This window comes from Pavona decussata, unplaced genomic scaffold, assembly GCF_977016875.1.
Source record: "Pavona decussata unplaced genomic scaffold, jaPavDecu1.1 SCAFFOLD_192, whole genome shotgun sequence".
NCBI lineage: Eukaryota > Metazoa > Cnidaria > Anthozoa > Scleractinia > Agariciidae > Pavona > Pavona decussata.
In genome coordinates, this window is record NW_028145601.1 from 1,380,323 (window position 1) to 1,395,143 (window position 14,821).

Genomic DNA, 14,821 nt, shown 5'->3' on the forward strand with positions numbered 1-14,821 from the left:
ATTTACAATAAAGAACAAAAGTTAAAAGAACTGCTATAAATATTAATTATATTCAGTGTTGCAAAGTCTGGATGTGCTGGAAGTTAGTTTCTTCACAGGAAAACTTATTGCTAGTGTGACAATTTTGAAATAACACTCCCACAATGCAAGCGGAAACGTCTTCTGGTAGACATTCTACTTGTTCTGCTCTCTCTGTTTCCTCTATGAAATATTCAGGGTCACCCCTCCCCGTATCCCATGCTTCTTTGACCACTGACTTGGGGTGGGGTGGGAGGCATCAGAAACTACAAATGCTAAATAAAGGACTGGTCAATCTCTTCATGTTGGTTGGTCAGTTTTAGTTATAGATGACGGCGTTGACTATTCCTTACATGGAATATCAAGCCCTTGATTATATCCCAATTAATCAAAATGATCCAAACGAGTTTAATGAGGTCAGAGAAAAAAATTATTGCAGGAAACTGTGAGTCTCCCCAGGGAGGAGAGGCGAGGGCTGCACCTACACCAGAAAGAAATTGAGTACCACAAAATATTTTAAATCAATAGACCCATTCGGCTAACGCAATGTTGTACCTAATTCAGATCCCCCGGGGTTAAGATTCTTTGTTTAACGCATTTGCATTATAATGTAGCATTCATAAATGATATGGAAATACTTAGAACAAAACATTTTATGCCCAAAGGATTTGAATTGGGTACAACATTGCGTTAGCCGAATGGGTCTATTGCCGCTCCTGCTGCAATTATTTCCCGCCAACAATGAAAATTACCGCTGGCCGAAAACTTTCCATTGTGTGCTGCATGTCACGTTTACTTTGTGAATGCTGAATTAAGTCATCAGGCACTGAAGCCCTGAAGTCCCTATTGGAAAGAGTTGAAGCCTTTTCACTGGTTAATTCTGAGATTCTTCTTGTTAGGTAAGCAGCAAGCAACATTGCAGCACACTAAAGATTCGTATTGGGCAGTAAGTTGTCGTTATACAGACCTCTACCAGCTCTAGCTACCTACCTTTGATTTATAAAATGTGGCGTATAAAGCAGTGACCTGTAATACTCGATAAAAAAATAAATTATATTCATACTCAGCGATAGCACATTTTATTATGAGATTGCTGCACATGACTGTGCGGATATAATGTGAACTTTCCGCTGTTAAATAGCCTGAACAACAAGAGATATCTTATTAGGTTTCAGCATTCAATACACAATTTTTTTTTCATTTTATCTTTTTATCCACCTCAATATCACTGTGAGCGTACCATATCGTGTAGTCTTTACCTTAATGTTTACACAAACCCACGCCAGTTTAAATCAGATCGTGCAGAAATATAAAACGATGCGTTGTTGTTGTTATTAGTGGAAAAGTCACCAGGCACGAACTGACGAGTAGTCAGTAAAGCCATCACGCTAGAAGCTGTTGAAGGGTCGAATTTTCTGAAATGGTTTGTGCTAAAAACCAGCTACATGATCATGACGAAGAGTTAATTGCGTTTTGTATCTATTTGATGCTTTTCTCGTTAACCAACATTCAAGAATTGTATTGCGTGACGTTTTTTAAGCTCGTGCACATGCATGCAAATTTAATATGGTTTATATGACAGTTTGAAGTGCTGAAACAAAACAAAACAAAGAAAAAAAGAATCCTTTCATCAGAAATCGGATTTTTTTAACGTGACCTTTCTTGCGTGAAAATTGTTGTAAATCTAAATGTAATACATTTACGGAAACGCGTTGAGAGGTCAAATCCAAAATTTACGTTTTCAAAGCACTTAGCTCCCATATAAACACTGTAGTGAAAGCCAAGACTCACCATGTTAAACGTGCATTTGGTAAGTGCTAAATATCCTGTCAATCATCATCTGGTTTATGATTTAAAACAATGTCGATGTCACACTGTGAGGGAATGTAATAAAAGGTAAAATGATTGTCAGTGATATTATTGGATCCAATGTTCCTACTAAGACCTTTTCAAAGATATGATCCACATCAGTCATATTGATTTCTCTTTTGGCTTAAGGTTAAGGCAGTGTTAAGTCATAATGAGCCGCAACTTTACTTGGCTTCGTAACATGCGGGGCCAAAAGCTGACAGACGAAGAAATGGGAGACATAAAGCATGCAGCTGTGGAACTCTATACCCATGTTACCTTCAAGACTATTCAGGCTGGGGCCCTGTTGGGAATGGTCATTATCGCTCCTGCTGTCCGTCTTGCAGTAGGGCCTCGCACCCTAGCAGCAGTCACTGAAACAGCCGTTCGTTATGGCAGGAATGGCGCAGTCATTGGTATTCCACTCGGTCCTCTTATGACTTACGGCAAAGCCACAAGTGGTGAAGGCATCAAGGAGGATGGGTTCATTGATCGTGCATACAGGTTAAGGTATGGGATACTACTGTTACATTCATAGTACAGTATATCTAGCCAAATCTTTGAAAAGGGGGCTGATGAAAACTTGAACACTTTTCGTAAAACGACTCCGAAAGATGAGTTCGTGGCCCCGAAGAGGTTCAGAATGATGCAAAAAAGAGAAGAAAGGAAGAAGAAGGGAGATCTAGAGGAGAGGAAAAATAGGACTACACAACCTTATGTTTATTGTACTGGCTACTTTGGAAGTAGTTTTTGAATGACAAAGAATCGCATTCCTATCACACTCTCAAACATGCATGTCCTGAGTCAGGGTCTATTTTCAAAAATTTGTGTTCACACACATTTAAGCCAGGGTTTTCATTACTCCTGTGCAATCCTTAGGATGTCATTAGTACCTGATATTAAACCAGGTATTAAAGTATTATGACCAGAAACTACACTGAAATAGACTGGAGACTCAGGTTTTCAAATGACCAAAAGAAAATTTGTTTGTTTGTTTGTTTGTTTCTTTGTTTGTCTGTTTCTTTCTTTGTTTCATTGTTTCTTTGTTTCTTTGTTTGTTTCTTTGTTTCTTTCTTTCTGTCTGTCTGTCTGTCTGTCTGGCTTTCTTTCTTTCTTTCTTTTTTTCTTTCTTTCTATTGTAAATTATAAGTAAGTAGCCCTGGGAGTTTTCTTTGTTTTTCTTTACTTGTGGATAAACCTCTTTAAGCCTAATGATAGTCATGAGCTATTTTTTAATCAATTGAGTTCAGCAAAGCTGGCTGTCTTAAACTTTTATATGTAACATGAGTTCATTGTCAATCCCATTCAGCTGCCAACTATATTGTTTTTGGGGGGAGGGGGTCAGGGGAAGTTAAATACCCCTAACCCCCTCCCATCACCAGTGGGGACAAAAAACTATGTGATAGTTTTAAATTCTGTTGTTGAAAAAGTGTTTGTGACTTGAGAAAGATACATAGGTCTGATACTGAAAAGACAAATAAAATTTTCAGTTCAAGTGGGAATTCCAAAATTGAAGGATATTTAATTCAATTTGGTCTGTGCTCTGGACACTTATTTCTAAATTTGATTCATCAATCAACAAGATTTGTACAAAGGACATACCCTCCATCTGTTTGCAGAAGAATTTTTCTCCTGAGAAGAAAACAAAACAAAACAAAACAAAACAAAAACACACTGCTAAAGCATCTTTATGCTTTTTTATCCAGGTACAACCGAAACCAGGTTCGAGTAGATCAAGCTTCTGTCCTAGGAAGTTTAGGAGGTGCAGGAGGGGCCTTGTTGTTAGGGAGCTCTGCAGTGTCTGGTGCAGTGGTGGGGCTTGTTGGGGGAACATTTGCCATGGGAATTTACAACACCGTTTGTGCTGAGAGGCACATATAACTCAAGTGAAGAGGAACAAAGGAAAGTGCCAATGAGCTGCTGTGATTTGCTTTATACTGATGCAATTAATAATTTAATTTTTTTGATACAATTAATCATGGTAATTATAGGACTGATGAGAAGAGTCCAGTTAGGCCTGTATCCATATATGTGATTTTATTAGTTTAAGGTTATCAAAGTGGCTAATTTTTTGTGATTTCCATTGCGCAATTGTTCAGTCTAAGATCAGGTTTCAGCTTCACCTCGTGTATTGATCATTTTTGCTTGTCTTGCTAGAGTTTCTCCTTGCATTTGTCACCCACTCATCCCACCTAGGATCCCTTCTGATTCTAATTAAATTAATAAATTCTTGTCACAAGGTCTGAGAAATTAGAGCAAAATATAGCTTTTGACCGTATCTCACCGTCTTCAACAGCAAAGTGAGCTACACGCTGTCACGTGATTACATGTTGTCTAGTCACGTGACAAAAAGTGGTTAAAAATGGCGGGAATATCATAGCCCCCATCTCTGTTTTGAATAATTAACAAAATTTGATTTGTTTAATCGCGAGTCAGTGATTACAGACAAAGTTGGACGACACTAAGTCCTGTTACCATTTAGACATATCTACAACAAAGTTCATTCAAGTGAAACATAAAGGAAAACGTTTCGGAGACTGTGAAAATAGCCATGACAGAATAACCCATTCAAGTGCGATTGTCCTATTGGCGCGCGCGATGCGTTATGGCGTGTACTCGGGCGCGTACTGCCCAACTACTTAGGCATGATGTGCACCTACACTGTTCAATAACATTGGACTATTATGCTTAAATAATTGCATCATAGCTACTAGGAGCCAATCAGATTAGATAATTTTGTTATAGTTATGATTACACATGTATACGATTTAAGGTTGCGTTCGATTGACCGTATTCCGGAATAAGAATGAGCGGAATAGCTGTTAGATTTCTCATGATAATTTAAGAGCCGTTTCTTACTCCAGTAACTCCTAAAACCTCTTGCGATGAGGGATTTCTTGTCTTCGTGGTATGTATTCCTATTCTGGAATAGCGTCAACGCTTAATACATTTAAAAACTCGCTGAATGGATGGTTGTCTTTTGCATTTTCATCAGTTATGTTAATGGGGGTGCCTTAGTTTGAAAAGCGGTCGAGGGTGTTTAATTTTGATCTGTTTTTAACTTGTTTCATGCTCCAAAGGGACTGCTGACTGATTTCGTAAGATACAACCGAATTGTTTCAGTACAGTTCTGGGTCAGTGTATGACATACTCATATCCCGACGGCGACGTTTATGGAAAAAAAACTGCATTTTAAAATAAAATAACGGCAAAATTAAAGGGAGTGACTTAGATACAAAAATTACATTCGCAGAAAATCAGTTTAATCCGTTAAGTAAACAGGCATGCTTTCGTTTCATATACGTTTTACTTAAACAAGAAGTTTCGCTGTAAAAGGGCCAGCTCCTCCTTCCTTTGTGGACGTGAGATGCAAATTTAGACGCTGTTCAACCGTGGCAAGTTGTTGACTCAAGCGCCTTCTGAAAAATATGCCTCAAAATTTTATATCACCACAGCAATATAAGATATCAAGTTCTAATTTGTTCAAGGGTTATTCTGAAAACTAAGCCAATTTTATCGGTGAAAGCCAAAAAAAGGCACATGTTGTTTGTCAGTTGTTTACGCTCTGATGATTGATTGACAACTGAAGGTGAGAATGGCCTGTCAAGGCCCTTTTATACCGGAACTTCCTGTATAAATTCTTTACTGTAAAAGATAGCTAGATGTAGGTCCTCTTTCGGGCGCTCGGATGGTGGCGAGAAATAAAGCGGCGCGAAGAGTATCGAGCGGAAAGTTTCGTCCCCATTTCCCTCCCTGAACGCCTAGTGGCTCCCCTATAAAAGTGACGGGGGTGATCGTCGCAAATTTTGAAAAGAACCGCCCCTAAAAGGTACCAGAATTCTGTTTTGTGGGCGTAGTCCGAACAATTTTTTACCCTTAAGAAAAGGTACCAAATCAGTTGACTGACATTAACTCTCGCTCATATTTTCGGATCAATGGTACCACCATACCTCTGAAGAAAGTCATTTTTGATTTTCGCACCCTAAGGGGTTTCAAACTACGAATTTTAACCCCTAATAGGTAGGACGATCAACCACGTCACACACCCCCCACCCTCCCCTCCGGGCTCCTTTATTTGATAAAACCATATTGGCCCAAACAAATAAGCCCTTTGCCGTAATGTCAGCCCAGCAATCAGTTTGGTTTTTCTTTGGACTCTTGTGGGCAGTGCAATATTGAAGTTGAGAACTTTTACGTGTATTACTTTCCAAAACTCGGCATGTTTTACTTGGCAATTAAAACTTCGCTTTCTACACCTTCTTAGTAACCGCCTTAGGAATTTTTAGGAGAGAGTTCTAACAATATGCTTATTTTAGTAATCTTGATCAATTTACTTTGTAAACTATCAAAGTGTGAACGAAGTAAAATAGTAATTCATTGACATTGTCCTCAACATTTACTGAAAGCGGGCTCTGAGACGAATCATGAATAATTCAAAACTCATTAATAATTCATACGCCCATTAACCTATCAAATTGTCGATAAAACATCACATGCAGTGGTTTTAAAACCCGATAAAACCTCCTCCTTATTAGTATGCGGTGGTTAATGTTTTTCTCGTATGCTAATTTCGAACGTTCACAAAAGCATCATTGTTATGAACTCTCTTGATACACGCTTTTCCAGGAATGTTTTTGAAGCCGTTCAAAAAACTCGCAGCACGTGTTTTATCGGGTCTAAAACCACTCGGCTGCGCCTCGTGGTTTTAAATCCCGATAAAACACTGCTGCTCGTGTTTTAAACGTTACTTTAGTAACACCAAACTATGCTCATACAAAAAAATATATATTTTATTCTTAAGACATGGCCATTATAGACCAATGTCTAAGCTCGCAGATATAAACTTTTTCTTGTTTTTGTAAGCACAACAGGGAAAGGCTTAAATAAATATGTGTAATAGCATTTTTTTTACACTTTTTCTGGAGTCTATTTACTGCAGTTATTCATTATAAACTAGTGATATTTTAATGTAAAGCGCGTAAATTCATATACCGTATTGTCTCGATTAAACGCCCCCAGCGTTTATTTAAAATTCGTCAGTTTTCAGCCGGCGTTTTTTCGAGGCCGGCGTTTAATCGGGGCCCGGCGTTTATTAATGAAATGCGATTTTCAGCCATTTTTCCAGGTTGATTTATTATTACCGATCCTCGGAAACCTAGGGGCAGTTTGTCAGTGCTGGACGATTTTTTCGCTTTGCAGCAACTATCCCAGTTATGTTACGCCGGTATTTTTCCTTTAAACGTTTATTAAAATACCAAAACAGCATACCGTACTTGGTATGTCTGACAGTGCCAATCATGAGGTTACTATTTACTTGTAACCGGTCCTTGTGACCTCGACTCCGATCAAACTTCGGGGCCCCGATTAAACGCACCCGGCGTTTATTTAAAAATCGGGAGTTTTGACCCGGCGTTTATACGAAGCCGGCGTTTAATCGAGAAAATACGGTAGTCTTTACAAGTCTGCTTCAGCAGTTATACAGTCTCTTCACTCGTATGTTTTTTTCGACCGTTTTTACTTGAAAATGTAGTTTCGCGTCCACACTTATGCATTTTAACTCGTTTCGCTGTCCAAACGTAAAAGATTGAAAACGATCAAAGATGCTTCTTTCAAGTGACTTCTATATCGATTCTGTTACGTCATTTCCATTATTCCACACGTGGACGTTAAATACCCGTTTTAAAAAATTTCGACTTTGGACGGCGTTTTTGAAATTCTGAGGATGCGGAAGGCTTGACAGGTAGGTTAAATAACCGGTCGGTACCCGACACAGATGACCGCACCTCACCCATGAATATGAACAGAGAGACTACGTCCCTAATCTTTTCAAACAGCGTTAGCGCTTTGGCCCTCACCGATGCACAGTCTGTTAGGACCTAACCCTCTTGGCTGCTAAACGGACGTGGTAAATAAATTATTGTAGAGATACACGAAGAGACACCAGCACCAGGTAATAAATCATCACTATCATAATAGCTATGCAGCCAAATGATACGGAGATGATTCCCCATTTCCAGGCTTGCCGAGAGTTGTACTTTGCGCTCGCTGCGTTACCGCGTGCAAAGTCTGTGTTCACCTGAAAGAAACCAAACAGCGATTTGTATTAACAATCTCACATTGCGTTCTCAGAGACCAAGGTATGACACGTTATGAAGCATGGCGAAAGTGGCTTTGTAGCCGCTTTTACTGTGGAAGTGAGATGATGTGCCTGATTCCATTTCTAGCTGAAATGTATACTTGATTCCTCTTTCCATTCTGAAGTGTCAACTGAATTAAGCCCTGGAACGGAACATTAAAAATCATTTCCAACCCGTTATAGCGCTAACTTTTGCTGCCAATAGGAAACGACCGACTATGGGGATTTGTTAATGGATTAGCCCCACCGATAACAAAAGGAAAATAAATACAAACAGACAAACAACTCGCACATGATAACAAGCCACAGATATTGCCATTATGTGCTCGGCTCAAACACAGTGGTTCACTTTGCTGGAAAAGGCAAACTACTTCTGAATGAAGCACCACGGACCCATAACCTTAAAAACAGAACGTCAACATTTCTCCGAAATGTTTTCAAAATGGGTCGATCAATAAACCATGCAACTCGTAATCCATCCAAACGGCATTAGTCAGCCCGGTCAGTCAGTCAGTCCAGTCAGTCAGTCAGTCAGTCAGTCAGTCAGTCAGTCAGTCAGTCAGTCAGTCAGTCAGTCAGCCAGCCAGCCAGCCAGCCAGCCAGCCAGCCAGCCAGCCAGTCCGTCAGCCAGTCCGTCAGCCAGCCAGTCAGCCAGCCAGCCAGCCAGTCAATCAGTCAGTCAGTCACACGTTATAACTTCTGAGAAGAGTGTATGCGCGCGCAATTGCCATTTTGTGCTCGGCTCAAACACAGCGGTTTACGCTGCTGGAAAAGGCAAACTACTTCTGGATGAAGCACCACGGACCAATAACGTTAAAACTCAACTTTTAAGTAGGCAACAGAACGTCAACGTTTCTCCGAAATGTTTTCAAAATAGGTCGATCAATAAACCAAGGAACTCGGAATCCATCCAAACGGCATCAGTTAGTCAGTCAGTCAGTCAGCCAGCCAGTCATCCAGCTAGTCAGTCAGTCAGTCAGTCAGTCAGCCAGTCATCCAGCCAGCTAGTAAGTCAGTCAGTCAGTCAGTCAGTCAGCCAGCTAGTCAGTCAGTCAGTCAGTCAGTCAGTAAGTCGGTCGGTCAGTCAGTCAATCAGTCGTCCAGCCAGCTAGTCAGTCAGTCAGTCAGTCGGTCGGTCGGTCGGTCGGTCGGTCGGTCGATCAGTCAGTCGTCCAGCCAGCTAGTCAGTCAGTCAGTCAGTCAGTCGTCCAGCCAGCTTGTCAGTCAGTCAGTCAGTCAGTCAGCCAGTCAGCCAGCTAGTCAGTCATCCAGCCAGTCAGTCAGTCAGTCAGTCAGTCAGTCAGTCAGTCAGCCAGTCATCCAGCCAGCTAGTCAGTCAGTCAGTCAGTCGGTTGGTCGGTCGGTCAGTCAGTCAGTCGTCCAGCCAGCTAGTCAGTCAGTCAGTCAGTCAGTCGTCCAGCCAGCTTGTCAGTCAGCCAGTCAGCCAGCTAGTCAGTCAGCCAGCCAGACAGACAGACAGACAGACAGACAGCAAGTCAGTCAGTCAGTCAGTCAGTTAGCCAGCCAGCCAGACAGACAGCCAGCCAGCCAGCCAGCTAGTCAGTCAGTCAGTCGGTCAGTCAGCCAGCCAACCATCCATCCAGCCAGTCAGTCAATCAGTCAGTCAGTCAGTCAGTCAGTCAGTCAGCCAGCCAGTCAGCCAGCCAGCCAGTCAATCAGTCAGTCAGCAGTCAGTCACACGTTATAACTTCTGAGAAGAGTGTATGCGCGCGCAATCGTTACTATCGGCAAACTGTCAATGACGATGTAACCAATCAAATTCGCGCATTCGCAGTAGACCACAGTGAAAAATATAAGAGGAAAGAAGTTACTGTACCTGAATCGCGTAGTAAACCGATACCAACCCACACGGGCACAAGCAAAATATGGTGCTTAGAACTGCCAGTGCTATGTGGTTCGGAGGCAAATCTTGTTCGAGGACCATCGTCTAAAAGTATATACAAATAAAGTTAACCACTGATCAATCAAAAAACTAGGCGGGAAAGCATTTGAAAGCAACTAATTAACAAAAAACAAACAAACAATCAAACAGACAGAGAGACAGTCAAGGAAACGATTGAGCAAGCAGCAAACAGGTAAGCAAACTATAGACGATAGTCGTCCATTTTATAACCCAATCAACCTAAAAGTGCTTCTCCTGGAGAATCGAAACAAGCGACTTGGACTAAGTCAGGTCAATACAGAAGTATGTGGATTAATGAAAATCATCACAGTTTTGCATGTGGCGCTGTGATGATAAGGCATGCATGTGGTAATCTTTAGTTACATTACATTTGGCAGCGTTACATCAGTTGTCACGCCAAATCCAGACTGTTGTGACACTGGGTACAGATTTGACACCATACTTCTGGCTGGAGATAGGCTCTGATTGGCCTCTGGTGGGTAAGCTGTCGTGACGCCTGACGGGAGAGAGCCTGGTTCAAATGTAGAATGAAAGCAATAACATCACGACCTCATTGACCAATCAGGTGAATTAAGTGCTACGACGGCGACGCCAACGAGAATATTACAAAAACCATGTTTTTTAGCAAAACAACGGGCCATTTATGATAACTTCAGCGTGTGAAAGTAAAAATTTGAAGTTTAAGGAAAACATGAATTTTACCTCCTTTCAACCCCTGAGTAGTATTAGACATTATACATGTATTATATTGACATAAAGCGGTAGATGGGATACTAGTCCATCACGTATGAATTATGAAGTAGCTGGGAATATTTAGTCTTCCCCTGGATGGTTGCTTGTTCTTCGCAAGACTAAGTCCAGCTTTTTGTTAGTTTTTCCCATTAAACATTTTCTGTACCCACTAGTATACGGTGATTGGAGAGACACAATGTGTAGTCAGATTTCTTGTCTAAGGAAACAGCACTGACGAAGGCAACGATATGGCATTTCAGAATGAAATGATCTAAAATCAGGAGCAATAATCAGGGATGGAGATCATAAGCGTGGTGTCTATTCAAACTCATGTGTTGAACCAAAAAATCTACTTTCAGAAAAATAGATCAATGTGCTTTTATTCCAACTTTCCCCGACTTCTTTCAGTTGTTACCTTTTCATTGTGAGAGTCTAATTCCTTAAATGTGGGTACCGAGGAATTTTAAAATTTGGACGCCGCTGTTTGAACGGGTGGAAAAAAAAATTCAATTTCTCCACGCGCTATCCTAACCATTTACACGCGTGCGCGTCACACGCGTATGGAGCAATTTTTTTGGTACAACGCATGGGGACAAGCCCATAAATCCAAATGGCATCTCGTTACGGTCTCCATCCCTAATTATGGCTTCTGTCTCAAATGCAACCCCACCCCCCTTCCCTGACCACGGAGCCGCCACTGGTCCTGTATTCTCATAATTTAATTCAACAGTATTTCATAGATTAATAGTGAAGTGTCATCTTGCTAACCCTCGACACAGCAAAAGAATTAATACTAATTACCATTAGGTTCTGGTCTTTCTTCCATCTCACTGTCACAGCATAGTCATAACAACCGCGGTGGTATCAGCCTCAATTGGGGGAATACGGTGCTTCGATGAAACTGAAAAAAAGAAAAAGAAAAAGTGTCAACATTCATGATCAAAGGCTTCGTTAGCTTTGGACCGCGGACCGTCTTAACTGTAGGTTTCTATTTATATAAAGAGGATCGAGTGAAAAGTTTCAGAATTACTTTTGTCTGCCAAAGACCAAACTGTGTGGCGATGCTAAATGTATGGAGCTCTTAAGGTTATGCCCACTGAGTTCACTTCGAAGTACAAACCAACTCAGTCATTTCATAGTTTCATTGTATTCGAATGGATAAGTTGATGCCCTCTCCCTTTAGACCTTGGATTCATTTATTTCAATTGGATAAATAAGGATTTATGGAATTTGGATCGCAGTAGATGAGAAATGAGGGGCCTTATGACGGCGCTTTCGGCACCTATAGACTTCGGCATCTTGGAGATTAGGGAGCGCATGAGTGCGTGCATTAGACGGAGGGTAGACATGCATATACATGCTTTATGTCAACTCCCTGCAAGGGTTTTTCAGTTACAAAGCTACATAACTACGTAGATAAGGAAATAACTAAAGTAGTCAATATGCATAAAAATTGGCAAAGTGCAAAAACAAACAAACAAACAAAACAAAACATAAACGTAAACATAAGTGCTAAAGGCATCTCACATTCCTTGTGGTAATACATTCATCTTATTCAGGATCGATTTTCTACCGATTTCTAACCGAATTTCGTATCTCAAGGTTATGATAAATCTACCTGTCGTTCTGCAAATAAAACCTACCATTTTGTTTGACCGCTTAGTAATGTGGCACGCCTGACGTAGAACTGTCACGTGAATATTTGTCGTCTCAGATGAGCTCACACGATTTTGGATGATTAACTGAAGGAATCACGTTTTTTAAACGGCCGTGAACGTCCTTAATCATAGCTAGCCTTTATTGCACCTTGCTCGACAAGAGGAAGCCATATATCGGATGCGCTAATGTTATAAAAGAAAACTTCAACAGCTTTCAAATGTGATGACGTTAATGCACCTTAACCCAGCTAGACAGGTGGTTGGCTATTATATGTTAATATTCTCTTAGTTTTCCGTGAACCTTGGTCCTTTACTGAGGGTCAAACGCGATATTTTAAATTATTTTTTATATAGTTTGAACTTGTTACCTTAGTCGAACCTTCCACCATTTATTGTAGTTCTAATAAACTTTTGGCAGTTCTTGGATGAAATTCTGAAGTGCGAGCACTGAGCGGAAAAATGCCTGCCTATCGTGCTGGCTGCCTTTATTTTGCTCACACTGAAATAAACTAATATTTATAAGAACTCTAATTTTGAACTTTGAACCTTTTAATTGTTCAGTGAAAGGTTTGAATATTTTTGCTTTAATTTCTGTTGAATATTTTCAATAAAGCTTTTTATCACGTGATGCTATTGGGACTCAACAAGAGCCTGTATTGATCGTGTTTGTGTTATCAGTAACACGCCATATTTATCATAAACAAACCCAAAGCTCTCGACCTTGTTGCTAACGTTAACAGCATGTCTGTAGAAACCGTACCATCAATTGGCCACTAGGCTGTGAAATACGAAATACGACATTTATCGACTTTCTTTAACTATAACATAGTACACTTAGTTTATAATCACTGAGTCGTGATCAAACTTACCTGTATAGATATTCTCGATAGCTTTTTCCCTCAACGCAGCTTCTGTTCCAATGGGCATACAAGCTCGTATATGAATTATCTTGAACTTCCAGAAACGTAGTCACCGACGAAACCTTTGCTACTGCTGGTGTTTATCGTAACTTAACCCATGTACCCTGAAAGTCTCTGAATCAACTGCGTGTCACGAGAATTATTCAGAATAATTATATGCAAATATTTTTCGCAATAAGAATTAAGACTGATCAATTATTAAGTTGACGTCATGTTGCCGAGCAGTAAAAGTGTTCCTGTGTGTTGTGTACGATTTTTTCATTGGCTACAACTGTAAGAAAAAGCGGTATGGTTGACAACATTGCGATTTTGTTGCCGTCAATTATTTTTATAGTAGTTTTGAGTAAGAACAAGAGAATTAAGAATAAGAATTAAGGAATAAACTTTTACTTCGTTTGACATGCTTCAGTGGTTGTAGTACTTGTTTAAAAAGAAATGTTTTAAGAGTAAAGGATTCCTGACAAAAAGGAACGAGGTTTATGTTCATCACCCCATAATCATGTTACAGGTGAAGCTGATAAAATTACACAAACAGAAACATCAAAAGAAGCCCCGACAACCACCTTCACCAACACCAACAACTCAACAATCAATAGTGCCCTTTGATCAGATCCCGGGTGTTCAAAGAGCGGAAAACTCTATCCAGTGGATAAATCGCTCTCCAGTCGGTAAAATGTACCCCAACTAATAAACTTTATCCGCTGGATAGCGTCTTGTCTGCTGGATAAAGTTACCCGCTCTTTGAAAACTAATGAGCTCTTTGCTGACGTCATCGAGTGTTATTACTTCCCTTCGATGTGAATAATGCATAAAAACGACTCTGTCACGAATTGCTGTTGTAATTGTAGCAATTAAGGACATTCACAGGACCTGTCTGAGGCAGCGGCAGAGAAAACTTGCTTTAAATTAAAAGGTGAGTATGCAGCTTAACGTTTGTTGTGCGGAATATTGCTGTTAACTGGATATCGGGTACAGTTGCGGCATGACCACGAATGGTGGCGGAGTTTCGATAGGTTTGCTTTGTCAACAAGACATAAAAATTGGTCACATCCAGTTACATTCGATTCGACATGTGCAAACTTTTACATACGGGCAATGACGTTGCGCAGAATGGTTAAGAAGATGTTTTTCTTTCGGGAAGATGGCAGCGACAGGTTTACATTTAAAAGCAAATAGAAATAACAACAACAACAACAACAACAATACTTTATTTCACCCCATTATTATTACAACAGAAAATATAAATATATACATACAATAGATGATAGGGGTGCTGGCTGCCCGAAATAACCTAAAAGTTAAAAATGCCAGGCAGCCAGATGCTGGAAAAGATATTTAAATGTTAAGGTCAGGGACACAAGAACAAACACACATAAATACACACAAAAATAAAGTTAAAACAGAGTTAAGTAAAGTACAAGTAAATTAAAATGACCATAATTCTTACGTTGCAAAACAGTTTAATTTCTTATCTTAGAATTGCCAGATTCAAGACTTGCATTTGTTCGTGTGAGATTTGTAAACTTTGTCACTTGACCTTGTCTTGAACGCCTACAGAAATTAAAGTGTCTTTTTCCTCTGAACG

At 40.2% G+C, this 14,821-nt stretch overlaps 3 protein-coding genes across 4 annotated transcripts in view; 2 read left to right on the top strand and 1 right to left on the bottom strand.

Moving 5' to 3' along the window:
* LOC146462070 (dipeptidyl peptidase 9-like) overlaps positions 1 to 6,247 on the top strand; it is a 203,213-nt gene extending 196,966 nt beyond the window's left edge. The window contains exon 20 of the mRNA XM_085086089.1: positions 3,871 to 6,247. The gene's annotated coding sequence lies outside the window, so the exon portion shown is untranslated. The remainder of the gene's footprint in view (positions 1 to 3,870) is intronic.
* On the top strand, positions 794 to 6,247 carry LOC146462091 (uncharacterized). Its single transcript, XM_085086097.1, has 3 exons — positions 794 to 917; positions 2,017 to 2,376; positions 3,573 to 6,247. Exons 2-3 carry the CDS (start codon positions 2,039 to 2,041, stop codon positions 3,745 to 3,747), a joined length of 513 nt encoding a protein of 170 aa, XP_084942223.1. The 5' UTR covers positions 794 to 917; positions 2,017 to 2,038; the 3' UTR covers positions 3,748 to 6,247.
* A 387-nt stretch (positions 6,248 to 6,634) lies between these two features.
* LOC146462092 (proline-rich transmembrane protein 1-like) lies at positions 6,635 to 13,410 on the bottom strand. 2 transcript variants are annotated; one of them, XM_085086099.1, is made up of 5 exons: positions 13,186 to 13,410; positions 11,460 to 11,559; positions 10,295 to 10,437; positions 9,840 to 9,950; positions 6,635 to 7,942 (listed from the first exon to the last, which is right to left on the bottom strand). In XM_085086099.1, exons 2-5 carry the CDS (start codon positions 11,482 to 11,484, stop codon positions 7,781 to 7,783), a joined length of 441 nt encoding a protein of 146 aa, XP_084942225.1. In that variant the 5' UTR covers positions 11,485 to 11,559; positions 13,186 to 13,410; the 3' UTR covers positions 6,635 to 7,780. The 2 variants fall into 2 exon arrangements, with proteins under 2 accessions (XP_084942225.1, XP_084942226.1); XM_085086100.1 differs by lacking the exon at positions 13,186 to 13,410 and having other exon boundaries at positions 10,295 to 10,422; positions 11,460 to 13,078.
* Positions 13,411 to 14,821: the final 1,411 nt, after the last annotated feature.